Source organism: Prinia subflava, chromosome 1 (genome assembly GCF_021018805.1).
Source record: "Prinia subflava isolate CZ2003 ecotype Zambia chromosome 1, Cam_Psub_1.2, whole genome shotgun sequence".
Classification (NCBI taxonomy): domain Eukaryota; kingdom Metazoa; phylum Chordata; class Aves; order Passeriformes; family Cisticolidae; genus Prinia; species Prinia subflava.
Window position 1 is genome coordinate 123758604 of NC_086247.1, and position 26909 is coordinate 123785512.

Consider the following 26909-nt stretch of genomic DNA (forward strand, 5'->3'; position numbering starts at 1 on the left):
GTGGAAGTCTGTACTTTCAGATTCTTAGCACGTTTCACCAAGTGAAGTGACCGACACCAGCATGCAGAGCTCAACTTCTAAAGGAACCTTTCAGGCTCCTTTGAGCTTTTTTGATTGTATGTTGGGGTTATAATTTTTGATGTCTGGCACAGAAGTGGCAAATAATATGCAACGCAATGTTCTACTAGCAAACAGAATATAGCTGCTGGTTCTTGCTACAACCTTTCCAAATCTCCCCAGAGATCAACAGCCCAACCAAGGTGCATGTATTTCTGATGGTGCAAGCGTGCAGAAACTGTACCATGCAAAAAGTCAAGAGCACCATGTACCAGTCTGAGACATAAATGCCCTTCCATTTTGTAGAATCCTCAAGTCAATAAAAGATCCAATTGGATAAGATTTCGTCTTTAATACAGCGCATAATAACACCCACATATTACCAACTTCTATCTAAAACATTCCCAGTAGTAAAATACACAACTGAATTCCACTGAACTAGGATCTGATCTAATCCTAATGATGGATCTTACTCTGCATCATTTAAATTTCTCTGCAATTACATACGGGGGGCTATGAGACAAGACCACATGTTAGCCATCAATGCAATTTTTTTTCTTTTTGGTTACGGGCCAGAGAGAGGCTACTAATCAGTGTGCAGAGGTCACCCACCTGCCCCCTGGATCATAGTTCACACACACAATTAATTCATTATGGGGAAAAGTCACTGCTGGAGGTTGAACTGCCCATTCCAGGGGTTTTTTTTAGGTGAATGTCCTGCCACTGACCTGGAGAAATAGCTCCATTAACTAAAACTTTGTTAAATCACATTTTCTTATGCAATTTTTCTAACATAAACAGCATAAAACAACAACTAATAGGAGACCTTGCCACCAAAGCAGGAACTGTGGTAAGTATAGGCTGGATATAGAATATTGTGGAATTTGAGTCTCTCTTGGTTGAATTAGTTGACTGTCCCGTTACGATATTGCCATGGAAAGCATGACTTGGGCATGTCATCTGTGCTAAATGAGGTTTATCACAACTGATTTACCATCTGCATTCCTGTTGTTATAGGCACGTAAGTATGAAACAGAATAGGGAGTAGTTAAGATTCCTTCCGTTTGCAATCTCACTTTACAAAACAAGTATTCAAGAATTGTGGCATGACATTTATGGTGGTTAAGGACTGCCCAGGTAAGGAAACTGAGATACAGTAAAATAAAAGGGAGATGTGACAAGGACTTAGTCACCTAACTCCAAATACTGTGATTAAAGAAATCTACTTCAGCATTCATCTGAACCTGGGACCACCTCAGGTCTTATGTGTTAGGATCACCTAAACCACTGTTTTGTATGTAGGAGTTCTTTATCAGCATTCAGCACTGAGCATCTCTTTCAGATCACTCCAGAAGGTAATATTCTGTAATCAAGTTCCTTTCACAGCTCCCTCCACTCTTCTAGTAACACTACTGCTTTTTTTTTCCTGAACTTTTCTTACCACCAGAGTCTTCTGAACAGGCATCTTGTACGTAAAGATATATCACATACATAACATACTGTGATCTCAGCCTGTAGTGTCCTGGTATCCCAATTACTCTGCTTGTGAGCACGATCAAATCAAATTTTCCATCATCTTCAGTCTAGAAACCTGAGCAACTATCCACACAGTACCGAGTCTTACCTCAGCTTGAATGTTAGATGACAAAACTGAGGTGTCACTTTCTGTTGTACTGCTGGTCGGACCATTGCTTGGGGAACTGGGACCTGATCCAGGGGAGCTGCTACTGACTGAGGATTCTGAAAAACAGATTAACATACATGAATTTCACTCTGGAAAGGTACACATAATCTTGATTAATTACATACTCTTTATAGCATAGGGCTTTTTTGCCGTTGAAAAATATCTATTGGTTACACTATTTACTTACATTAAAGACTCTTGATTCATCTTCCATTTCTTTGGTTTGCTTTTTACAACTAACAAGGAAAGATACTCTTGATCTTTCCCCTTCTTATCTGTTTGTGTCACATAAGAAGAATTTAGTATTTATTTTTCCCACAAAGATGGTTATAACACTCAGTATCAGGCAGAGACACTGACATGGAGCTTGTAATGAGTAAAGAAAATAAACTTTTTCCTTTTTAATTGTAACAGTTCTGGCTCTGTAAGAGATGAGAACTACTGCCATCTTTTCTGTCTAGGAAGGGGATGAGCCCATTGTGAACCAATCATTGCATACACAAATACTATTGGCAAAATATGTATCTTTCAATAGCATCAGGAAAAAACCTCCAGTGATAAATATTTCACTTTATAACTTACTTGTAAGTACGCAAACTGTAAAGAAATCAGCGAAAACAAAGGAAATGGGTATCAAGAATCTCATAGAGGCTTCAGCAAATGAAATTTACAAATTAGCTGTAGAAAAGCTATAACACAAAAATAATTTATAAAGAAACTACTTTGCCTTAGTAACTTTCATGTTTATATACACATCTCTGCTCGAGTTTCACAAATGACATACTGTGTAAAGTTGTCACAAGAACTGAACGTACAGGGACACCAATGTGTTTATTCAAGTTGTATTTTAATTCCATCTTAGTGTGACATAATCCTGATATATAAAGTGGATTCAGATATATGTCTGATAGACTAGTAACGGTTGATTGCATAAGGGTAAGGCCTGATCACCTGAAAAAGTCACGAATCTACTAAATATCAACACAAAGTCACAGCCAGAAATGTCAGGATGAGGCCAAATACTGCAAGTGCTCGTTTTGTTTAGCAAGCAAAATGATGTTTTGTTAGCAAGTTTCAATTCTGAAGTACCACCACTATTCTGTGAGCTGTGGCAACAGAACTTCTCCATTCTTAATTACCTGTCACCTCAAAAAGACGCTTCTTGAATGAACTGACATTTCCATCCTTCCTCCTGAGCAAAGGACTGCTTCTCCTTTCTGTCACCTTTTGTTTTAATCTTGAACGTACCTTCAAATTGGGCTCTGAAGCTGGAAATGAACAGAAGAAAATATGTGACTACAAATCCAATTCCTGGCTTGTGTCAGACACCACAGACCCTGTAGGATCTCATCTGATCCAAGAAGGGTTTGGAGGCAGAGATTTTACTGCCCAACATTCTCAGTCATCCTGTTGCTCCTCATACAACTTCATTTCAGACTGGAAGCTAGAAAGAGTTGGAGAGACCTGAAGTGCTTCGGATCCCAATATTTTTCTCATTCCATTGCAACTTTGAAGTTACCCGTTAATTATTGTTACTACCATAAGTACTAATAATAAACAAATGCAAATTTAATTTACATTATTTTTATCTCTCTTGTAGGTGAAAATTTGGAAAACACATCTTGGAACTTGGAACGCTCTAACTGGATTAAGGTCTAATTGCAGAAACAGATTAGCCTCCACTGGTGCCTTTTGATTTCTCTGAGCAATATAAATTACGACAAGCCTTGCTGGCAGAACATTTCTTGGTCAGTGATTTTAGGTCCAGAACTTTAATGTTTTCTGAGTAACACACCAAACAACTAGATTTATGACAGTGTCCTAAGAACATTTACAGAGAAAAATATATGCTCTGAAAATGAAGAAGTAGGATTGATTCCCAGAAAACCTAGGATTATATATAATGCACCTTGGGCAAGTTCCACCTTTGTTTCTTTAATGGACACAGTCTTTTCATATGAAGGCCAGTTCTGCTGTGCTTTTTATTTGTGGTATTTTTAGCATGATAAAACGTTTCATGTAGTCATTTATTTGTTCTTCAAGTAAACCCTGTATCAAAGAGACTGCTAAGAGCTAGTGAAATTGTGGAATAGAATTTGTTTATATTTTCCTTCCTGGAACTGAGCATTGGCTAAGCAGTATCTCAAAAGAGAGAGAGCTAGAAACTGGGATCAGTTCTCTCTCCTATGCACAGACTTAAACCCAGCCTCACAGAAGGAGCAAGAGTTAGCAGAAAACCAAAACACCTTTTATCTTTACTAAATTCAGAATTACACCATTTGTCACTTTGGCGGAGGAACTCAATCCTACACTTCTAATTCTAGTTCCTGCCCATCATGTCATATTGCACATCTTTTTTCCTTCTATCCCACCTGCTCCCTCAGGGATGGGGTCTAGAAATGGTCACTGGAGGGCAAAGGGGCTGCAGAGCTGCTGTGACCAGCAGTACCTGCTGTCACACACTGACCTTTGTCATGCACTGCACTGCACATGGCAAGGGCTGCCCTCTGAAGACCCCGCGCCTTCAACACATTTCAGACCAAGATACACAGGCTAGCACAATATTGGAAATCTTTAATAATAAACATATTAAATATAAATTTATTTTTATCACCTACTACCACTGTTAAGATGAATGGTTCTAACAATAAAGTATAACATAAAATATAATAATGGGCTGATTACACTACCTGCTATCACCATACCAGGTGATATGACACACCTGGTGTGATGACATTTAAAAGAAAAGGCACTTGCTCCTTTTGCATTTACATATATTTCAATTTCTGCTATTCTGTACTCTTTAAAATCAGGAGAATATGTCTGTATATATTCTGTCTGTGCATCCGTGACAGATAAATGTGATACAAATCCTCTGCAATATTCACTGAAGAAATTCTCCACTTCTATGTAAATGTTTCATGCTCAGTCACAGAAATTTCTGTTCTATTTTTACCACATTCCCATCAAATTCTGCATTTGAATCCATCACATTCAATAAGCACAGAAAACAAACTTTAAAGTCAATGTATGAATTTATGAGCCATCTGAAAAGATGCATGAAAAACAACAATAATTTTAAAATGAAAATAACCAATTTTAATATTAAATGGCATGGAGAATAGTGTTTTTAAAGTTATAAAATAAACATCACAATACAAATCAAAGCCAGTGTTTGAAGAGTGTTTGCTTCAAATTCTGGCTTTCCTGAATTTTCTCCCTGAGACACTGCCAGCTCCTAACATGGTACTTACTAGGACTCAATGGCTAACAAAAAGAACTCTGGTTTCAGTGGACAAAATACACAAATCTAAGCAATTTGAGGATATCTGGTCCAATGAAACAAATGCAGAACCGAACACTGGTTTCTTGATTCCCAGCAGGGGCTGAGGCATTGGCTTGGTGTGTGACTGTAGAGATCACTGAACCATCCTGCTCCACCAAGGCTGGGGCAGAATTATTGCTCACTGCAAGAGGTATGGATCACAACAGCAACCTTATGTGCCTTGGTGCACTCCTACATGAGGGCAGTAATAAGATGTCTCTAACTATCAACTCTCTTCTGACAGTTAAAAAAGCAAAATTAAGTATTTTAAGGTTCAAATATGGAGCTGTGGATTGCAATTACAAACGTATATATGTATATATACACACTGACTGCTGCAAAGCACATATGTAAGATAATTTAGAAACTATTTTAGTCCTTTAAACTCTGAAATGTGAATGTTAGCAAATAGTGAAAATAAAATTTTCAACCCCTTTTTTTTAAAATTAGATTGTTCCCCTAGTATTTGCAAGATACTTGGAAAGTCTTAGTAGCAAATGGCCCAGAATTATTATAATTAATTTGCCTTATGTTTCAAACGAGTATTTGGCTCAGTACTTTCAACTAGTGGCTCTTAGAAGTGGTTCTACAGAGGGGTAATGTTCAAAACAACTGTTTTGCATTAGCCACCATGTAAGTATTTTTACTGCACATTATTTGCTCCTTTGCTCAGCTTAATTAATCCATTGCTGGCTATGTTCATCACACAAAGGCATTCTCCATGTGGAAAATTGTCACATGGGGAGTCAATGCCAAATAACTTCTGAGGCTAAAGATTTACTCCCCAGTTTGCTGCAGAGTAGCTTTCTCAAGCAAATACATGCCCTTAAGAAGTAACTTTTTTTGCTACAGTAATACCATAAAATTATTCAAAAGACCATCAAGGAATCTGTATGGTGATTCAACCATAAACCAAGACACTGACACAGGAAAAAAATTAATGCACAAGGTTAACTTTCTATACACTAACCATTCCACTGGGATCTACTCAAATGTAGATTAATTCGACCCCATATAGCAAACATCCTGTATCACCTTCCTGAGGAAAGGGGGCCTCTGTAAGTGCTGGAGGAGTGGAATGGGGTGGGTTGTGCTGGGTTTGATTACTCCACTACAGTGGATTGAATCAACTGACAAATGAGCCCAAATGCCACAGACAAGAGAAAAACAAGAGCACGTGGCCAGGAATGTGGCCGTGAGGATGAGGAACACAGGATGGCAATTTTCCATGGCAGCAACCTGGTGGGCTGGGCTGTGAATCTAAAATCTTACTAAAAAACAGGATACAGCTGATATTTGTTTAATTGCTCTCTGTTTAGCTAACCTCTTTGCTACACAAATCTTTGCACTTCTATTATATTTATCACTTTGGAACAAGTAATAATCAATTTCCACTTGGAGAAAATGGACATATATTATTTGAAAGTGTTTTGTTGAAAAGAAAACAAAAAGACACAGCTATTTTTTCTGAAGGCCATCAAAGTCCATGTCATTGTTCTCAGAGGGAATCAGATACCCATTTGAGTGATTCACTTCAGAGGACTTCAGGAAAGACTAGTCTAAAAATTACTTTGTTTATATAGATGTAGCATAATTTGGAATAATGAGATGCTGCAGTAATATGGCTTATTCAGTTTTATTGCTATTACCTGGCTTATTGTCTTTTCAGTGCTGGTAATTAGGGACTGGTATTACTCTTTAAATAATTGTAAGTGGAAAACAGATACAAAAGACACAGAAGGACTAGTTTAAACAACAGCAGAAGATATCACAAGCAATCAAAGGATTGGTTACCTAACATTTTGCCATGACTTGTAGTTGTGTCTACAGAACTAAGAACTTTGGCTGTAGGTGAAGGAGAAAAACAGTGTCTAAATGAATTTTCTCATATTTTATAGTGGCTTCATAGAGGAAGAAAGAATAAAGTAACTGTACTCTTAAAAATGGAAAACATACAGGTTTCTATGTAGGTACACATTAATTTCATCACATGAGCTATCACTGATCAGGTGAAAGAAAGCTAGTCTCTCCTAAGAAACATGATGCTCAAACACAAGCACAAGAGATAGGAAAATGATTCAGTGAAGTCATTATGTCCTATACTCCACTTTGCTTAGTATTAGCAATTATCAGATACTAGCATTAAAGAATATAGCCTGAGGCCACATTGCTCCCAAATGAGCTGAAGTTTTCTTGACAGGGCTTTGCTTCGCTGTTCCTTGTTATTAAACATAGAGATATTTAAGAGGAAGGAATGAAAATCCTTCTCATGGTGAGAAGACACGTATGAAGAGAATGTAAAAGACAGTAATGCACTACTCTCTGATGGCTCCTGGAACACAGTAGAACTTTTGTATCAGAAGAGTGTTTACCAACCTCAAATCAGCATTTAATGAAGCCAGGCAGGAAATGGGGGATGGGAGAGGGTGCATAGCAAGCAGGTCCTCATCTTGAGGCTAAAGCCATATATAGGAAGCCTGAAGAACAGAAAGTGATCTTTTGTCCAGATTCCAAAAGGCTCTCAAGTGAAAGCATTTCCTTTTCCTCACAAGCAGGCTGGCTTAGAAAAGCTGTGGGGCAGTCAAGGTAAATTATGCTAAATTTGGCTAAAAAGATTCCAACCCCAGCATGAGCAATAGTGGCAAAACTGACATCCTACTCCAGAAATACAAATTGCTCGCCATCGCCCAGGCATCAACTGTTACCACTAAGATCCTTTTTAAAGCAGCAACCTGAACTTCCCTAACATAACCACGTCACCAGAAACAATTAAAAACCAAAGACTTCAAGATCTTAAAGCAGATCTTCACAGGTATTCTCCATTTCTTTAGCTATAATGTTTTTAAGCTGTGAAGAGCTTAAATGTGTGATAATGATTTGAATACCTTCTGCACCGTACTCCATGCAGGGCTGTTTTTTTCTTTTTTCTGGCTCCTATCTTACAAGTATCAGAAACTGAACACAGTCAAGAAATCTGTTTATTCGCACCACACAGGTTGCTTTTCAAAAATACAAGACTCATGTACAGATAAGGATTTTGTGCTGCACAAATTGATGATGCATGGGTACAGGCCATCAGAACTGCAAAACAAACATTAAGATGTCACTGGTTAGCACAATGGGGGTATTGCCAGCATACCACTGGTTTATCCTTTGTCAAATTTCTCTCTAGCACTCTGGCAATTGAATATTTTCAAGAAGATACTGCATGTGGAAAGTGAGATAACTTGGGATTTTTGTTGTGATTTACCCTGAAGAAGGAAGGGCAGAATTGGAAAAAAACCACTGTGAAAATATCCTCATTTTGTCAGGTCCATTGCATAGCTCAACAGGTTCCTGAGTGCTGTGGGCTCCTTGTCACCCTGGTAATACACAAAAATAATAAAGCAGCCTGCCTGCTTATGCTGTGCCACAACCTGGAGACCTAGGAAAAGGTCAAATCCCACATTAACACTGTAACAAAATCAACCAGAACAGGCATATCTTGGGTTCCTAAGAAGTTGGTCTGGAAGTTGTGGGCTAAGGAGAAACTTCCCAGTTTCCTCTTCAGTTGAGGTAGGCAGAATCAAATGCACAAGACAGCCCTAAGCACCACCAGAAAGGAAAAATGTGAAGATAATCTGGGCTTACTCAGCAAAACTATGGATGCTACCAAAGGCTGGCAGAAAGCTAGAGGGGCAGAGACACAGGTCAGGGACAAAAGCTGTTTCCAGCTTCCTCAGCTGCTTTGTAAGAGTTTTGAATGAGTGTCTCCTTCTGCGAGACGGGGTGGTTTCACAGCCTTTAGGCATGTGGTTCTCACAATTGTGTAACTATTCTCTGCTCTGAATGAAGTTTCTGGTTGCTGCTCCTTCAGCCACCTCCACGTGTTCATATGAAGCACAGGCAAGATGAGCTGTGCCTCTTTGTCTTCACACGTGACTGACATGTGCTGTAGAAGGCCACATCCCAATGGAACACAACACTGGACAATGCACACGTGGACATTCTCCCCACTGGATGACAGAGTGGAAGATGTCTGCATATAGTATAATTCTGTGGGTTCAATGACTTCTAAATTCTGATGATTTAAAATGCCACTTCTGAAAGAGTTTTAAATTAGATTAATGAGAGCGAAAGCTATTTAACATGCCCTTCCAACAAAGCTCTTCCAAGAACTACACGGACCTGACTGCTGGGTGGTCCCAGCAAGGCAGGAGAACCAGATACAGCAGTACAGGATGGAGATGCTTTGTTTTTCTGGCTTGCATCACCTAATGTGTTTTCAGGATATACTGAAACTGTTTCCTGTACAACCATTCACTTTATGGGCAGTGCTGGTCATATGTGAAACCCTTTAGTCGTTAGCTTTATTTTACTTCTGTAAAAGGTAGAATGCTTTGTTTTTTCAGACCAAGGTAAATATCCATTCCCTAAATAAAAAAACAAATTTAGTGAAACACGTGGTAAAAGAGCTGACTAGGTTAGAGGGGATATTGCAACCCTTCTGCTCTCTTCAGGCTATGGAAACCAATTTAACAAGATTAGCAAATTTTCATTAATTTTCTAAAGCAAGTTTCAAAAATGAAATAGTCCCTGAAGCTACTTTAAATATCTAACTTTTCTTTGTTATTCACTGCAGTCTGTAGGAAACATAATAAATTGCGCCTAGAAAGACTTGTTTCCGTCGATAATCAAACACGTATTTTGAGTTTGATGTAGAAATTACTTATTGTACTGCTTGGATTTAGCAAGAATTAAAAATTCAGGTTTTTAGAAAAAGGACATCACCTCCTTGCATTTGCACCACAGGGTTATACAGCAGTTTCAAGAAAGCCATGGTTTTACTGGGCTTTATGAATCCTTGTTACATCTCAAGTCTGTTGAAACCATGACATATCACTACTATATCAGGTCATCTTAATCATCTTACAGGTAAAATAATATCCTTTTCCGGTAATAAGCAGGGCATTAAAAAGCAAGGATAGTTTAAAATTAATTTTCATCTTCTCTGCACATCATCAAATTCTGTAATTTTATTAGACCTTTTATAGCACTTTCTGGAGCCAATTCACATCTGAGTTCTCAGGAGGTGTAGAGGAAAAAAGAAGATGAGACAGGTGCTTGAATAGAGGGCATCCCTCATTTGAATGGTAATAATTCAATAAATAAATTAAGACATGCATGACTGGCAGTCCTTCTGGTTAGGTTTCCACTGGTAGTTCTTACCCTTTCTTCTGACCATCTACACCAGTTGGTTCTAGCTGGGAAGAAGTAATGGGAATAAAATATCTTTTCTGCAAATATAGCAAATCGCACTCTTCAGTCTAAATCCTCCTCCCAAATCTGCTGAAACCCAAGAAAAAAAAGATTCTGTTCAGTGAAGAACTGTCATAGATAATCCTCTAGCCCCAAAGTCAAGGCTTTTGCCATGGTCACCATTTGATCCCTAGATACATGATCTATTTTTTATAGAATAATCATGTTCATAATTATGTTGTTCCCCAAGCCCCATAAAAGAGGGAACTAGTTCATAGGATGTTTAAATCCCAGAGATTTTAATCTAGGAAAATATCCAGAAGTGATAACTCACTGATGTCAGGCAAAAAGTACAGTCCAATATTCCATCAACCTTCCTAAATTCATGATGAAACACCATCACCTTCTCCCACAGTTTTACAGGGCATCAACGTCATCAGTAAATGTGAGCTGGTCAGGTCTAGACTGCTGAATTGTACTCTGGAGTAATCCAAAGGCAACAGGATGCCAAGAAAACAAGAGCAACCAAAACACAGTATATCTAGCAGATGAGAACCATTGGCCAAGTTCGTCTCAAAAGTAGGAAGGGAATTCAGCCCCAGTGAAGAAAAATGAAGATAGAATTGGCTCCAAAACTATTTGGAAACTCAAGTTATGTTTGTCTTCTTGAACTTCTGTAGGCAAGGCCAACTTTGTGAAAGTATCTGTTCACATTAACAAAAGTGAGAAGAAAAACCCCACGTTTGAAGTCTTAATTGGACATCCATAATACACCTTCACAACCATGCTGAATTAAAATAAATTTACTTTTAGACAGATTTTTTATGTTCTGGGATATAATTCCAGTCCCCTACAACTTAATTAGCTAAATATACAATGTAAACTTCCATCTGGTAGAGTAATTTAACAAGAATAATTGTGCACCACCATAACTCAACGAGACACTGAGGAAAACCATTGAAATGCTATTTCCTTTGCTTTGGAAGAGAATTATGTACAATTTCAGCATGCTTTGCATTTCTAACAGTTAAAGCCAACAGGGAGGTATCACTCTCATTTATATTACTTTCCCATGAGAAAATCAAAAGCAAAGTACAAAGCTTATGCCTTTGCTCATGAATGGCTCTGTAATACTCACTTGGCTTTAGCCACAACATGTTATTTGGCAGCTAAACCCCTTAATTAGAGTTGTGGGTTTGAATAGATTTTTCAGTGAAACTATGTTTTGCAGGACTTTGGAGAAGTGCAGTCTTTGCTAACCAATATCTTCTATTTTGGATGATCCCATACCATGTGATTTCCACTTTTCACTTCTCTGTTTCTCTCTTTTTGCCATCTTTTAGATGTTCTTGTTTACCTTTCTAAAAGTTTTCAACTGTTGCTGCTCTAGATACAGTGGAAGAAAAATCCTAGTCCTACTGAAATCAAATAGGACAGTTTTTACTGACTTCAAAGAGTGTCAAATTTTATATGCAGTATTTTGTAACTTATTTATCCAGAGGGAATAAGCTTTGAAATACCCATTAAAAACATTCCACTTCATTTTCAATGGACATTATGCTCTTAAAATGCTCTAGATTTTAGGACAGTTCCCTGTTGCTTATTGAAGCAGTTTCTTTAGGTTCAAAAGTCAAAAAAGGTGTTTAGTATCTGATTACTTAATTATCAAAAAGTTATGCAAAGTACTTCTAAACGCTAATTTATAAAGCATTTTTGAAAACATTCACAATGTAAGAAAAGTTTGGTATACCTGTATGAAGCAGAACTTCATAATTCAGTTTTGGTTATACACTGGTCAGTAAAAGAACTAAGATTGCATTTTGATTGAGATTGTATAATCAGTTTAGTTATGAAGAAGGGTTGGTAGCATCATACAATACCAGTGAAACAGAACATGAGATATATATAAAAGGATTGGGATTTTTGCTAAAAGAGAAAGACATTGAATCCAGAAACTGAATAAATTTTTTACCCACTGACAAAAAACTTGCTTTCTGCAATTAAAAGTAAATGTTACATAAAATACATTAGAGGAACAGCCTTCCACTGATGGGAAGACTATGGTGGTCTCCACAAGAATCATTCTGGTGATGACTCCTGTTGAACCCTGGTGCAGGCCCTGGCAGCTTTCATGATACCAACCCAAGGTCTTTTCTCTTCGATAGCATCATTAAGCCTCCCCTAGCACTCGTTTTTATTCAGTTTTAAGATGTCTCAGATAAATTCTCCTCTAACTGGAGGTCATTCAGAATGACAGGACATCCCTCCTCACCCCAGCCTGGGAGGCTGCAGGGCTCTGATGGGCTGTAGGCAGCAGCAGCCCTGCACAGGAGCTGCAGCCACATCCCATTTCCTTGGAGCTGCTGGCTCCCAGCGCCTGGACACTGCTTTGGCCTGCTCATTACATGAATCTGGAAGCTTTGCCTCCGATTCACCCTGCAATTGCAAGTGGAAGCTTTTCCTCTCTCTAAAACTTCCTGCTACTAATTACATGCTCTGAAGTTATTGATACTGAATTTGGAAAGGCTAAAAACTTTTGGTGATTAACAGGAAGAGGGGCCAAGATCAGAGTGACTTTTCTCCTTCTCACTTTGATAAGTACTGATTTCTTCTGGGCACATTACCTAGTCCAAATTTGTCAAGATGGTTCACCAACCCAGAAAAACAAGAACTCTGGAGAGGCAGGAATGCTTAGCATCCCTGGAAAATGGTATAAATTTAGGGGAATCATATGTTTGCCTCGTTTCCCTGCTTCAATAAACAAAGTGCCTCTCCCATTTATTGTGCTTGCTCATAAATTCAGAGAAAAAAAAGCACTTCTCTCCACTGAGCTGGACCTCTTCATTTTGGCAGACATTGTAATTGAGGGTTTGGGATACTATAAGCCTTTTTTTAAAAAATGAAAACCAAAAGAAATCAAGCTTTTTTATATACTGTTACATCACAAAAGAGTGTTTTCCTAGAAAATGCAAACAGAAATAAAATCTGGTGGCACAAAAGGGAAAAGGAGAAAAACCTTCACACATGAAATGTTTTTCTTCTGATTTTCTACTGCTCCAGTAAATTAATGAGTCACTAAGTGCACAAAGAATTGTAAGGAAATATTCTAATTAAGTTCTTTTCTTTAAAAAAAAAAAGTCTTCTGCGTTCTCATTCAGGAACCTTTCATTCTCATTTATACAAGACCTACACTGTTATTCTACTGCCTAATCAGGTTAACTTAATATGGTTTTTACAGAGTGATCTTCATGGCTGTGCAGGACAGCCTTCTTCCTCTCTTTCATCACAATATTGAACAATCCTTCATCTCCTCTTTTTTCCTGTATCTTATCCCATCCACGGAAGAACCTCGTACTATTTGCTATTAAAAGAAACCCCATGCTGTTTCCATTGAGCATGCTTCCAATTTTTGGAAAGTGAGCTACAAACATCTTCTCACATTTTTATACTGTGAGAGATCTTCAGATCCCTAGTTGTAAGCATACAACTCCATCTGCAAAGTAAGGTTCAATTGGCACAAAAACAAAATAAAAATAAATACTGATTGACATTCCAATTCTCCCATGATTGTGCTAAACTCAGGAAAGGAAAAACTGTTCATACTTGATGTGATGATGTCTCCAGGAATTTCTTCCAAAAAAAAAGCAAAAGCATGAAACAAACTGCAGAAATTCCACATTTTTAAAAAGTGTGCAGCTTCGGCCAGAGAGCTAAACCTTGCTGGAACTTACTGGTTTTTGCTGGTTTGCATCAACACTTGCATACAAAAAATGAAATTTTAAAGATTGCAGAAAACTCAAATGTTACAGCCATTTGCCAGAAATTCTGCATTTTGAAAAAGTAAAAAAAAAAAAAAGAAAAAAATTGCTTGAAAATATCTTCTACCCTACCAAACTCATGTTGTTTATCGTGTTTTTGTTAGTTTTACAGTAACCTCATCAAGAGGATAATATTTTCATGGAGAGATAGTCACAGAATAGAGGAGCTCAACAAGCAGAAGTTCCCCATATTAAATGAGCAGAGTTTCAAAACTACATGGCTCCCATCAGAGCTCTTAAAACAGTCAGTATGAATTTCAAAAGTGTTCAGTAAGAGGGAGGTATTTTCAAACCTCTCAGGGTAATTTAGACACATTAGTCTCATTGAAAGTTAATGAACCATGTGCTGCTCAGGCTTTTGGGTGCTTTGCACAAAACATGTTACAACTGGTATCCATGGTGCAAGTTTTGGGGATTTTTAAAATTTAATCTTATGCTGTTTACACTAAATTCTGCTCGTAGCTACAGATGTGTAGCTTCTCCTTATGGTGTATTTATCTATCCAGTGAAGCAATAGCTCCCCTTGCTCTGCTCTTTTCAAAGTCTGTCAACACCAAGTATCTAAATGCAGCTGTGCAAAGAGTTGCATATCCTGGCCTCTAGCCCCTAGGACAGTCCCAATCCTCCATGCAGCTAAACTTTCTGAAGCTCACTGCTGATAACTTCTGCTGCATCTTGTACAGAAAGGAACAATCCACATGGCTGAGACTTGTTGAGTAACCACAGTCAGTGCACTAGGATGTTAACTCTGGTACCTAACTGTAAACACTGACAGAGAAAGACTCTTAAGTCTTCCCCTTGTTATCTAGGCATTCTAGCAGTCTAGATACTAGAAGAGTAAAGGCTGCAGAAAATATTTTCCTTTGTACCATTCTTTTGGAATTAAGTTTTAGACTATTAAAAAGGAGATGCCACTTCAGGACTAATTAGGCAAAGATTAAATGGATTACCAAACAAGAAAGTAAGCAAGCAAAAATCATGATTTACAATGCCTCTGTGACACTTGGTCTTCCCTTAGCACTGAAAAACACATTAGGATGTCAGGGAAGAATCATTCAGCTTTGTTTCCCATTAAATCTGATCTCAGAGTACCTGATTCAATGAGAATTATCTTACAAGAACATTTTTTCAAAGCTGGAGAAGAGAAAGATACCTCTGTATCTTATATTTTAAAGAATAATAAAAAAAGAAAGTAACCTAAAAAGCAAAACAAAGCTGTAATTAAAACTCTCAACAGGTATTCCTTTCTAAAGGCTGAAAGGAATGTGAGGTCTGCTTTCACATGAATTGCTGGCTTCACGCAGGTTCAGCACCACAGAGGGTTGACCAGGAGCCAGTGGCAATAAGCCTTCATAGCCTAAAGGGAAGGAAAAGAGGTTCACCCCTCATGGCAAAGGTCAGATTTCTGCAGGCTTACAGCCTGTCCATATACATGAGTGTTCGTGGGACATCTTTGTCTACTAGGGTCCCGTGAGGATGACACAGGCTCCACAATGTCCCCTCTGCCTGGAGGATGGCCCTACAGCCACCCAGATCAGTTTAGGGTCACTTGACTTGTGTCGATGTGGTTCCTGTTGCTTTTACACTCAACTTGATGAACAATCATTGAAAACTTTGTGGGGATATTGCTGAAGACTGGAATTAAACATCTCTAGTACACAGAGAGACTGGATGTGTAAACAGGATATTAGCAGCTGCTATTTTCACAGATTTTTTGGAGATATCAAATATCCTCTGCTGGTAACATACAACATGCTGTATACTTCATTTATATTTGCTTATCAGAATCACTATGTCAATGTCATAGAAACGGTTATACTAATGATTATATTAGTATTTGTCTATTTATTCTGTAGATATCTTTTCAGACAGTCATCATGTCTTTTGTTCAGTTTTGGAACTGATGCACTGCATGCCCAAATATTTGGAATAACATATAGAAAACATCTGGATTTAATTATTAATAGTCCTCTTATGCAGACAATGGGAATTGAATTAAGGAATATTTTGAAACCCCCACAGAGATATAAAAGTATTAGCAGCTGCACTAGAACTTTACTGTTACAAAGTTTGAAAATGTTTTGTTTTACAGATCAACAGTCTGACACATTATAAATATCAATCATAACGTTTAAGACACATAAACATAGAAGAAAAATTAAAGCTTGCATTTCAAATACATGTAGATGAATTTACAGCATTTAGACGATGTAGAATGTATCCTTTTGTTCAAAAAATGAAAATGTGTAGTCTGTTGGCATAGAAAATATATGTTGTTCAGTGGTATTAAGCACATAAGGGTTTATTGTGATGAACAGCTGAAACAAGATTTTATAGAATCTTGTTATATTGCCACCATATTGTACAAAGAGTAATTCAGCTAGAATAATTTAGCATTTTGCTTTTCACGCTCCCATCCCTTTGAAAACATTTAGGGATATAATATGAGCTTAGTCAGTCTGCCCCTAAGTATTAGATACAGGCTGAATTTTCTCTCTGAATATATGCTGGTTCCAAATGCCACTTCTTTTCACATCACTTTTGCAGTTAGTTTTCAATCTCCCAGTGGCTAAATCGCATTCAAAGGCTGCTAGCACAGTAGGGGGTCAGACTTTCTCTCTGAACGTAACTATATCACTCAACAGCAGACTCATGCAATAAGCGATCTAATGTTTTCTTTTCCTTTTTCCCCCCTCCTCTGAGTGTCTCCCTGCATTCCTGGATACCAGTCACTGCACCAAGGTCCTGAGGCAACAGCCACATGGACTCCACCACCATTCTAGTTTTCTTTATGGTGCAGAAAAAGCTAACTCTATAGTTCACCTGCCGTCGAGATACAATATTCAATTGTTAGATCTTCTAAAATATTCTAAAACCTTCAAAAGAACATTTTCTATGTGTCAGAAGACATGCAAATGTGTGTATATGGACACAGCACAGTGCTGGTAATGCCAAGGTCACGAGCTTGATCCCCATATTGGCCATTCATTTAAGTGTTGGATTCCATGATCCTTTTGGTTCTCTTCCAGCTCAGAATATTCTGTGAGTTCTTGTGATACGCATACATGCTCTGAGAATCAATGACACAACATATAATGTAAACCCAATTCCTCCTCTTTCCATGATTTCCCCTCAAAATGCCCTGAAAAACACTGTCTAAAAGCAGAACACCATCTGAAAACAGATACTGTATCTACTAAGCAGGGCAGAGAGTTATTAAAGCCAGAAGAGGAGCAAAGAAAATAAAGATCCATGAAATGATGATCTGTTTAGAAACAAAATTTATCAGAACTGAAGCCTGCACTAGCTGTCAGCACTGGGAAACACCAACTCTTGGTACCAGGCTGACCTTGGGAATATGCAGTCTGGATTTTTGAACTTACTCATAGTATCATCTTGAACAGGATTTGTGGAATATGATATATGCCTCCTGATGGACAGCCTGATTAAAATAAAGGGTGGGAGAATTGCTGGGCAAGGGGTTCGACTAAACAACGTTAACTCACCCGTTTTACGAAGTGGAAAATCATCCTTAGCATCCTGTGCTCCTGGTAAAGTGTACTTGTATGGTGGCGAGGCCCCGCTCAGGGGTGGAGAGCTTTGATCCAGTGAGGTATGGTGGGCAGCCCTGCAGCACACACAGAGGTCACAAATTAGCTGTCACCGAGGTGACCAGCAGTAACTATCCACACATGTTGCACAGGTCTCAGCTGTGTTTATGTTCCTGTTCGTCTGAGTGTGCACTAACCACAGGCTCATGTAACCAATTTCACTCTTACAGTTAGTTATGGAACTCCTTGAGATTCCCAAAAACACATTTTTTGGCACTCATTATAGAAGTCATATAGGATAAGATTCATATTGATCTACAGACAAGGTCTGTCACCAGTTTGGGGAACTGACCATTTCAGGTGTTTGCTTTTTAATATGAATCAGCTGACAAAGTCATTTAAGGCTTGTTAATCACATACAAATAGACATATATTGATCAAGCCTTCTCTGTCAAACTGTGGGGGATTTTTAGGGCAGGAGGGCTTGTATAAAATAACCAGAAATATTGAATCATTATCTCTTGGATACCCCCCCTCCCTCAAATTATTTAGTGGACAAGGTAAATGAAACCTTGACTTTAAGTTCTATTTGTGATTTTTGGGAGCACACCACTCTGCAGCACATAGCACTCCTGTCAGCAGAGAAGCTCCAAGCTGAAGAGCGTTTTCTGACAACTGCTGGATGAAAGAAATATTGTGGCCAGAGCTTTCTGAACAATCATGTAGAAATTGCATCATTTGGCTCAGAAACAGAAGTTGAGTTTTTTCCTTTGGGGAGGGGCAGGTTTGATTGGGTTTTTTTATCTAGAGAGAGGGAGAGAGAAAGGAGAAAAACGTTCAAACTTTGTGTTTATCTAAACATAATTTTACTTGGCCTTTTACAGACTCTGCTTGTCTTTCCAATGCGATGTGGTTAATCAGTAATATGTCTCTGTCATGAGAGGAATTACTACTTTCTGTAGTGCAACAGAAGGCATCCTCTGCAGAGCTCCTCATACTCAGTCATCTGAAGCTCGGATTATTATTCCAGAAATCTTACATATTCAAGAGACTTTTGCGCATTGTTTGGAAGAAAAAAATTAATTAATTACTGTATCACCACTGAACATAATATAACTATATATTAAATCATTTTACCAAAATGCTCTGGTTAGCTCAGAATACAAACTCCAAGGCTCAACCTTCAGCAATCCTTTTTAAAAAGAGTTAAGTAAAAGATGGAAACCTAGTGTACCATATGCATTTCTGTTTGTCCTGTTGAAGGTCAATGCGGGCATGACATTGAAGTCTTTCAGAAATGCAGAGAGAGTTCATTTTGTTGGATTCATTTATGTGGGGAATAAAAACTGCAAACTGTAAACTCTTAACATGTCAATAGATGGTTTGAAGGACTCAACAAAATCACTTGCTTCCATGGTCTAAGCAGATTCTTGTCAAGGCCAAGTTATCATAAGAATATGCAGTTCAGATACTAAAATCCATGAGTCAGAAAAATTAATGACCCCTATCTTTCTCAAAATCTTTGTGACTACTAACCTCATTCAAACAACTTCACTGGAAGCAAAGCAGCATTTCTTCAAGGGGAAATGTTTTGTGATTGATTCAAAATCCAAGTAAGACAAACACAAAGTTGCTCTAACTACAAAAATTTAAGATGCTTGGAAAAATGACAGGTTTAGTTGTAAAATTTGTGATAGCAACAGCTATAGATGCTACAGATGAAGTAGCTGAAATAAAACCAATTATACAGATTTTTGAGAAAGTCTTGCTCTGTACAGTTCTCATCACATTACTGAACACCGAATACTTCTCAGTTCAACCAGAAATATAACACTTCTGGTTTTTTGCAGATCTTTGGGCTGAACTCCTGCCTTGCTCTGGAGGCAGACTCTCAACAGCCCTGCTGGAAAAGCATTCTGCCAAGTCTTAGCTGATACCTCAACGAGACAAGGAAGCAGATTAATACTGAACATACGTGTACCAGAGCTTGGGGTGGCGGCTCATGGAATGATTCTTCCCATTTGCTGGAGAGTCTTTTGTAGCTGATTTACTTAACAGGAACTCTTGAAGTTTCTGCTTCACTTCTGTACTGGCCACTGCCCCTAAGAAACACAGAGTTAAATGCAATTTATCTTTACTTTAAAAAATTAACTTTTCAAAGAAAACAAACCCCAAAACAGAGTCTGTGCCTTATTGCTGCAAGTTTTGTAAACTGTAAAAAACTATTGGTGGAAAAAAGTCAAAATGAGATAACATTTGGATTAAATGCTTGTCTGTGGAAGCCTGAAGTTGGCCATGATCCAAAAATCCAGTGAAGTCATAAGGAATATTTCAACAGTAGATGAGGCCATTTATCCAGGGCCAGATGTATCTAAAGAATTTAAATTATTTCCTGATAGTTCCCAACAACCCAAATGCAAAACCAACAATAGAACTAAAAAGACAGTAACAAAAGGTCAGTTTGAGCTTTTAATAATGAATGTTTTTTTCTTTTAATAAAATAATAGTAGTAAAATAGCAAAACTGTCCTCTGAACAGTGTCTTGGTTATAAGCAGAACACTGCAGAAAGAGCCAGCAGTGAGGGTTTTAATTGGAGCCCCTTAAGAGCTTCTACCTGCGATGTCTGGAAGAAAAGACACGGTGCATTACGACTTCTCTTAGCTCAATACAGAACAAAAAGTAGAGCACATCACTGTGAGGTTAAACTGCCAATTCAAACTTGCAGTGTGGGACACCTCCTTGACTCATTGCCAAAACAGTGTTCATTAAGGAGGAAAAAAAAACCGAAAAACAAAAAAAAAACCAAACCAAAAAATCTTTTCATTTTCCAGAATCAGTGGCAAAAAAGGGATGAAACCCCATTTCTTTCAAAGTTGCAGCACTAAGCCATATTTGATACTCTAAGTATTTGGTTACCCAACCCTGACACACCACAGCTGAGATGCTGAGCATGTTCCATGTGATCCACTTCCCACAAAATACCTCTATATTACCTCTCTGTTTCACACCCCAACCCCGCTGCCCACACCTCCCTTCCCCCCTCTACTCATGAAATAGATCACCACCACCAACAAACTCTGGGGCTGAGGCTGGGGCTGGAGGGGTCACAAGCTGTTTAGCTGGCTGTTACATCCTGAACAGCCACCCAGCAAGCTCAAATTGAGAAGGGAACCATTGAGGTCACATCTCTCTTCTTCTTCTGGCAGGAGCACTGATAAAGCCCAACTGTTCATATGGAGGCTGATTTTTTTTATACTGCTTAGAGGAATCTTTTGTTCCTGCAGTTTCCACACCTTCACATTTCTAGGTCAATAAGATGGAAATTTTTTGGGGGCTCATTGTTCTTCAAAGTACTAGAAGCACCAGAGACACCTTGACTTCTAAAGCCTATGACACGGTACATCTACAGCTGTTGAAGTGATATATTTTTCCTCCCAAGATAAAAAAGCGTTTTTCTGCTTCTTTGTCAGTTAATTCTTGTGCTCATTTAGTAGGGCAACTAACAATACCTGTTTGTGGCAGCTTCATCTTGAATGTCTTCACACTGTACTTCAACCTGATTTTCAAACTGACCTCACTAAAGAGAATTATTTGTATCTGTCTCCCTCTAGTGAGCACCAAATCCTAACCAACTTTTATAGTTATTTTGTTTATAGCTATATATAAGCTAGAAATAACTCTTGGTTACGCTTCATGAAATGTCATCAAGAACAAACACAAGACACTTTGCAGAAGTCCTAGCGAAATATTTGGAAGTCACATCCTAAGCTATTCTTAAATATTTCATTTTATTTTCAGTCTTGAAACAATGCTCAGCAACAAATTTAATTTTTCGCTGTTTTATAGTGCTTTCTGTATCGAGAAATAAGCTCTTCAAAAAGTTCTCATGTGAAGCTTTACACTTTCAAATTTTCTCATTTTTTTAACACAAAGAGCTTGACTCTTCAGATGTATATATACAAGTCAGTCAAACTGTGCTTTCCTGCAGTCTTCCAAGTCTGCACACAAACCAGAAATGTGTTTCTGTGGGTGCAGTGGGTGGCCCTGCTCAAAGCACAGTCTTGACTTCTCGACCTGCGTACTTCACACAGGAATAGGCTTCCTTCAGGTTCCTGTTCATAGTTCATTTTGGCCGGGAGAATGCAAAGGGGAATAGATTCATTTCTTACTAGGATTCATGGTACATTGGCTCTTACTTTCTCGTCCTCTTTCTTTGCCTCGGATGGGAGGAAGCTGTTGCTCCCTGCGATGCCTCTCCAGTTCCTGCTCTTGTCTTTGCTGCTCCAGTTTCTGCTCTTTTTCAAGGAGTTCTTGCTGTTGTTTAATGGCTAGGAGTTCCTGTTGTAACTTGCACAGAACAAAAAGACATGAGAAAGTGCAGCTTGCAGTGTTTTCTAGGTCAGCCCTGGTTAAAACAACCCCCTTGAGAAACTGAGGATCAGTGCTGCTTTTATGCTTACACTTCTTTTCATCTCTTAACTGACTTTAGGCAGCATAGTGCATTACTGGCTGTCACCAAATTGAACTCTAGTGTCAGGTAGCAGCCTGCTGCTCTGGTTTCACTTCTTTCTCTTTTGGCAAAGATGCCTGGAAACTTCACATTGCTCTTTGCCTGTGCATCACTCAACTCTGGTTGCTGTGCTCTGCTCCATTTGTCAGCTCTATCGAGTGGAAGCTTAGCACAGCAGCACAATGGCAAGTAGATAAGAAGGAAAAAAAATGAAATGGAAAGCAAGATCATAAATTCCCAGTCAAAACCCATTATAGCAATCCTGCCATAGTGCATACAATCTTATAAATCTTCTTCTTTTTGTATTATATGAGGCAGCTCAGAGAGAGTGAAAACACAACACTATCAGGTCCTGCCTCCATTTTACAAATTCAAATATTATGCACTTGCCTATCAATTTGATTTGTGGTCACAAACTCAAACAGTAGCCCAAAAAAGTAGTCTTTTAATATACTAAAACCAGTATATAGTAAAAACAGCCATTTTGAAGTTCAGCTGGAAATCCAGGTTGCAAGTTCGATTTTGTGTGGATGTGGTGGCCTCATGAGCTTGACAATTCTCATAGTATCGCCCTGGTCTGCTGTGAGCAAGTCACTGGTAGGGGCCAGCAGCTTTGCTTTAAAAGGCTTTTATCATCCGAATATAGAGAAAAGAGCACTCAAACACCACCTCTCAGCCACAGTAAACCTTTCAGGCTCGTTCCCTTTCTGTGTCTGCTTAAGCATATTAGTTTTGCAGATAAAGTAAGGGATAAATGAAAAATGTTGCTACCTTAATGTGTTCCTGGAGCTGGGCCTGATGCTGTCGTGTCAGGTTTTCGTGCTGCTTCTGGAACTCTGCAATGAGCAGTTGTTTCTGAATTTGCTGCTGCTGCTGGATGAGGAGCAGCTCCTGCTGCAGCTGCTTCTCGCGCAGGATGGGGTCCACCATGGGAACCATCATCCTGAGATCGGTTCGCAAGTCCAGCGGCGAGATCGGCTCCAGCCCCACGGGGACCTCCGACTTCACATCCACTGTGGGAGCAACACAGCAGAACAGACACACATTAAATATAACAGCAGAAGGAGAACAGAGAGCATTGCTACCAGGAAAAAGACCCATTTCACCCAGAGACTGTTTCAATGTACAGACCTTTCACAACATTTAACGCAATCTATGCTGTATGCAAACCTCAGCACTTCCTTTCCATTCTCTGCAAAAATGCTCCCAGATTAACATTCTGCTAAACAGGTTAACACACAACCCAGTTCTAAAACCATGTCGTAGCCCAATGGAGCAATATTTAGTAAAAATCCCCTAGGTACTATTGATGCTACACAATAAACACTCAGGGCACTTCCTCAGCATAAGATGAAGGCATTGCAGTTCCCACTGCACTGCAAGAGATTTTGCAAAGCCAGTGTGTAGATTTTCTGAGGATAGTGTTACACATGAAAAACTACTCACTGCTACATGGCTACTGCATGTAAATATACCTGGCAAACACAGAGGAATAACATATAATACGGGGAAATAATTTGACACATAAAATGAGAAGTTTTAACACAGCTTTTGGAAAAACAACCAACATGCATAGCACACTGTATATGGCCTGTAAGAAAATTAATTATTTGAATTTGTTGTAGCAATGTTATAAATTCTTAGTCCAGCATTAAAGTACTTGATGGAGGACCCTGTATTTTCTATCTCCTAATTTAAATCAAAGGGACTAAAAAGAAGCAGAAGAGAGCGATTTGATCACTTTCACTACAATACTTGTAAAGCTCTGGTTTGCACATCAAGTGAAGAGAGTGAGTGTAAGCTTATCTGAAAGAACAAAAGACTGACAAGCAGCATATCTACAAGACGAAAATAAATAGCAGCTGAAGGTCTCTGCTAAAGCCCAGCAATTCTGATTCCATCCACAAGAGGACAGTGAAACACAAACACATCCACTCCAGTTCCTACTCCTCCACTATCTTCATTGGAAAATAAGATTACTAACTGAAAACAAACATGCTGTTGGAAATTACTTGGGAACAAGATTTTAAGCATATTTTCTCCTTTTTCTCTGCTGCAGCTGTATTTATTTCCAAGGAGAAAACCAAAACGAAACAGAAATACTCTAGTAAGCAGAGGCAGCAAAATTCAAGCAGTAGAAGTTGAAAATGCAGCAAATGGAGAGGACTGAATTCTAACAGTACAATCAAATCTATTAGTAAAAGATTTTATGAAAATAAGAGAAAAGGCACCAAATATTTTCTACTGATCACACTTTTTTGTTCTCAGAATTCTGAAAACATACACTTTTCAGGGCCCCTTTTTTTAAATCCTAATAACTGTGATTGTAAACCTCAGAGCATAATTTGGCTTCTTAACCCGCTATCCCAACAGAATGATTGTGTCTAAGTGCTTACTTTTGTTCTGAGACTAATCACTAAATTATAAAAAATCACCTTTAACTTACAAAAACTACTCTTGATTATAAATAATTGCCGCCGACCAAGAGAAACGGACAGGCAAACCCCCAGCCTTTCATCCCATTTATTCAGCAGCAATCCACATTCCATTTGTCTAGACTAAATATAGCCACGTTTATACAAGAAATCAATAGTGCTTGCAGAGAGCAGAGCAAAGACATGAATATTTCATCAAACCCGAAGAGAAATGGCAATCAGCAAACTGACAGCAAACCGTGTAGGCTGACTGGCCCACCAGATAAGTCTCCTGTACTTGGACAGTGGCTCATTGCCTGCAAGTCACAATCTTATCATCAGCACTCTTCTATTTTTAACATTAATTGCATTGCAGGTGACAAAGGTTTATCACGTTTAAAGGGGAGAGATGGATTTTCTTACATCTCCTGCGACAGGATAATAAGACTTACTGGGAGCAGTAACTGGAGCTCAGCAAATCCTGCAGGGTCTGGTTCACAATAGTGTTTGCAAACTGAACCCTGCAGCTTATTTTGCAGATACTGGCTGAAAATCAACCTCTACAGGTCTGCACGGTGATCAGGCTAATTATACTTCCCATCTTGGACCAGCATCCCACTTCTTCATTTTCAGAGAATGTAGCATGAGGGGAGGCCTTCAGATTTTTTTTAACAATGGAAATTTCCTTTCACTATTAGTTAAATCTGAAACTGAAACCAGGCTCAGTTTGGTAACCTACACATTTTCTAGAATTTTCATACACTCAAATAATTATTCTAGCACTGGAATATCTACTTCATCAAATTGATCTTAACCTCATTCTTTAACATGGGGGAAAACAAATACTAGGGTAGCTCTAGACTTGAATCCATAGAAATCAATACATAATTGTTAATGTAATTTCAGTGCCAATATTTACTGACAAATCAAGACAAGTATTTATTTCCTGGCATAAATATTGCTAACGGTAAGGTGACCACCAATACTTCTAACAACTGCTGACACAGCAAATCTTAAATTTTAGGGATAATTACTTAAAAGTGAACTAAGTAATAGTTAGCTGGGTAATAGTCAACCTCATCTATGAAATTATTCTACACAAGTAACTATAAGATCACCAATAAACTGAATGGTTTGCTACTGTCTGTTTTACAGTCCTAATTCCACAAGCCATTTATATTCTTACTTGCTACTAGCTGACAAGAAAGAGACAAAGCAGCTCCGTGGAGCTACGTCAGTGTGAAAAATGTGTAATGGAGCAGAGAATCAGAATCAGCGTCTTTAAAAGCTTTGACTTGTAGCTGAAGCATCTTCCTCCCACCAGCACGCCACTGCAATTTTAAATCTCTGGAGAGCAAAGATGATACAGAATGTTTACTCTCATTGGGGCTTTTTATGTTTTTTAACCCCTTCCACACAGATATATGCTATAGGTAAAAAGTTAAAGTCCTAATCGGTGCCCTCAACATCACGAGGTGCAGTGGGATGCAGGATCTAAGCAACAGGATTCATAAAAATATTGGACAAAGAAGGAAAGGGATGGCTAATGAAAGCAAATAGTAATCAGAGTTTGATAAAAGCTAAGTTCACTTATTCTTCAGGATTTTCATATCACCAATGGAGTAAATCTGTAGCAGGCATGGTTCAGACCCTGTCCTCACTCTCTCCCCTGCAGTCCACAGCAGATCCCTCCTAGCAGCTCTGCCAACTACAGAGCAAGCCTGGGATTCCTCTCTAAGGTTAAATAAAGACAAACTCTCTTAGCTCCTGTCAGCTGCGGCGAATACAACAGTAGGCTGCAGAATATTAACTAAAAACGTTACTGAAAGCTCAGTGATTCCAGGAAATATGCCAAAATTTGAGTAGAAAAATATTTAATTTTCAGTTACAACACATTGCAAAAGGCATATGTATTTATTTTTCCTATAAGTACTCAACTGCCTTTATCTTGAAACATAACAACAAAAATAGTCTCAGAAGAGTGTCCATATCAATTATACTCCATAGATGGCACTTCCCACAGGGCTTTTGAAATTCTGTGGAAAGAAAATAAGACACTTGAAAAATGGCATTCTTGTTGAATGATTTAGATGCTTAGAGCATGTGTAAAAAGAGGTAAAGGAGCTTGGTAAACTCTCAGTGTTTGCATTTTGAAACCATTCCTTAAAATGGGAACACTGAACAACTGTTAAGTCTTCCACTAAGAGATGCCATTTCAATCTCTGTTTCTGGTAACTGGTTTCAATTCCTGGTGTATTAGAAACACAAATCTTCCAAATCACAAATGCTAAAGGAAAACATTGGAAAATAA

General features: G+C 38.5%; 1 protein-coding gene across 4 annotated transcripts in view; it reads right to left on the bottom strand.

The window, feature by feature from the left end:
• Positions 1–26909, bottom strand: part of HDAC9 (histone deacetylase 9) — a 278167-nt gene that overhangs the window by 205401 nt on the left and 45857 nt on the right. Inside the window, exons 3-8 of one of the 4 annotated variants that reach the window (XM_063411127.1) lie at positions 22956–23197; positions 21871–22021; positions 19649–19775; positions 17629–17750; positions 2881–3009; positions 1682–1797 (exon numbers count right to left, since the gene is read on the bottom strand). In XM_063411127.1, coding sequence (XP_063267197.1) covers positions 1682–1797; positions 2881–3009; positions 17629–17750; positions 19649–19775; positions 21871–22021; positions 22956–23197 — 887 coding nt within the window. The remainder of the gene's footprint in view (positions 1–1681; positions 1798–2880; positions 3010–17628; positions 17751–19648; positions 19776–21870; positions 22022–22955; positions 23198–26909) is intronic. The other 3 variants (XM_063411115.1, XM_063411110.1, XM_063411120.1) reach the window with 3 other exon arrangements.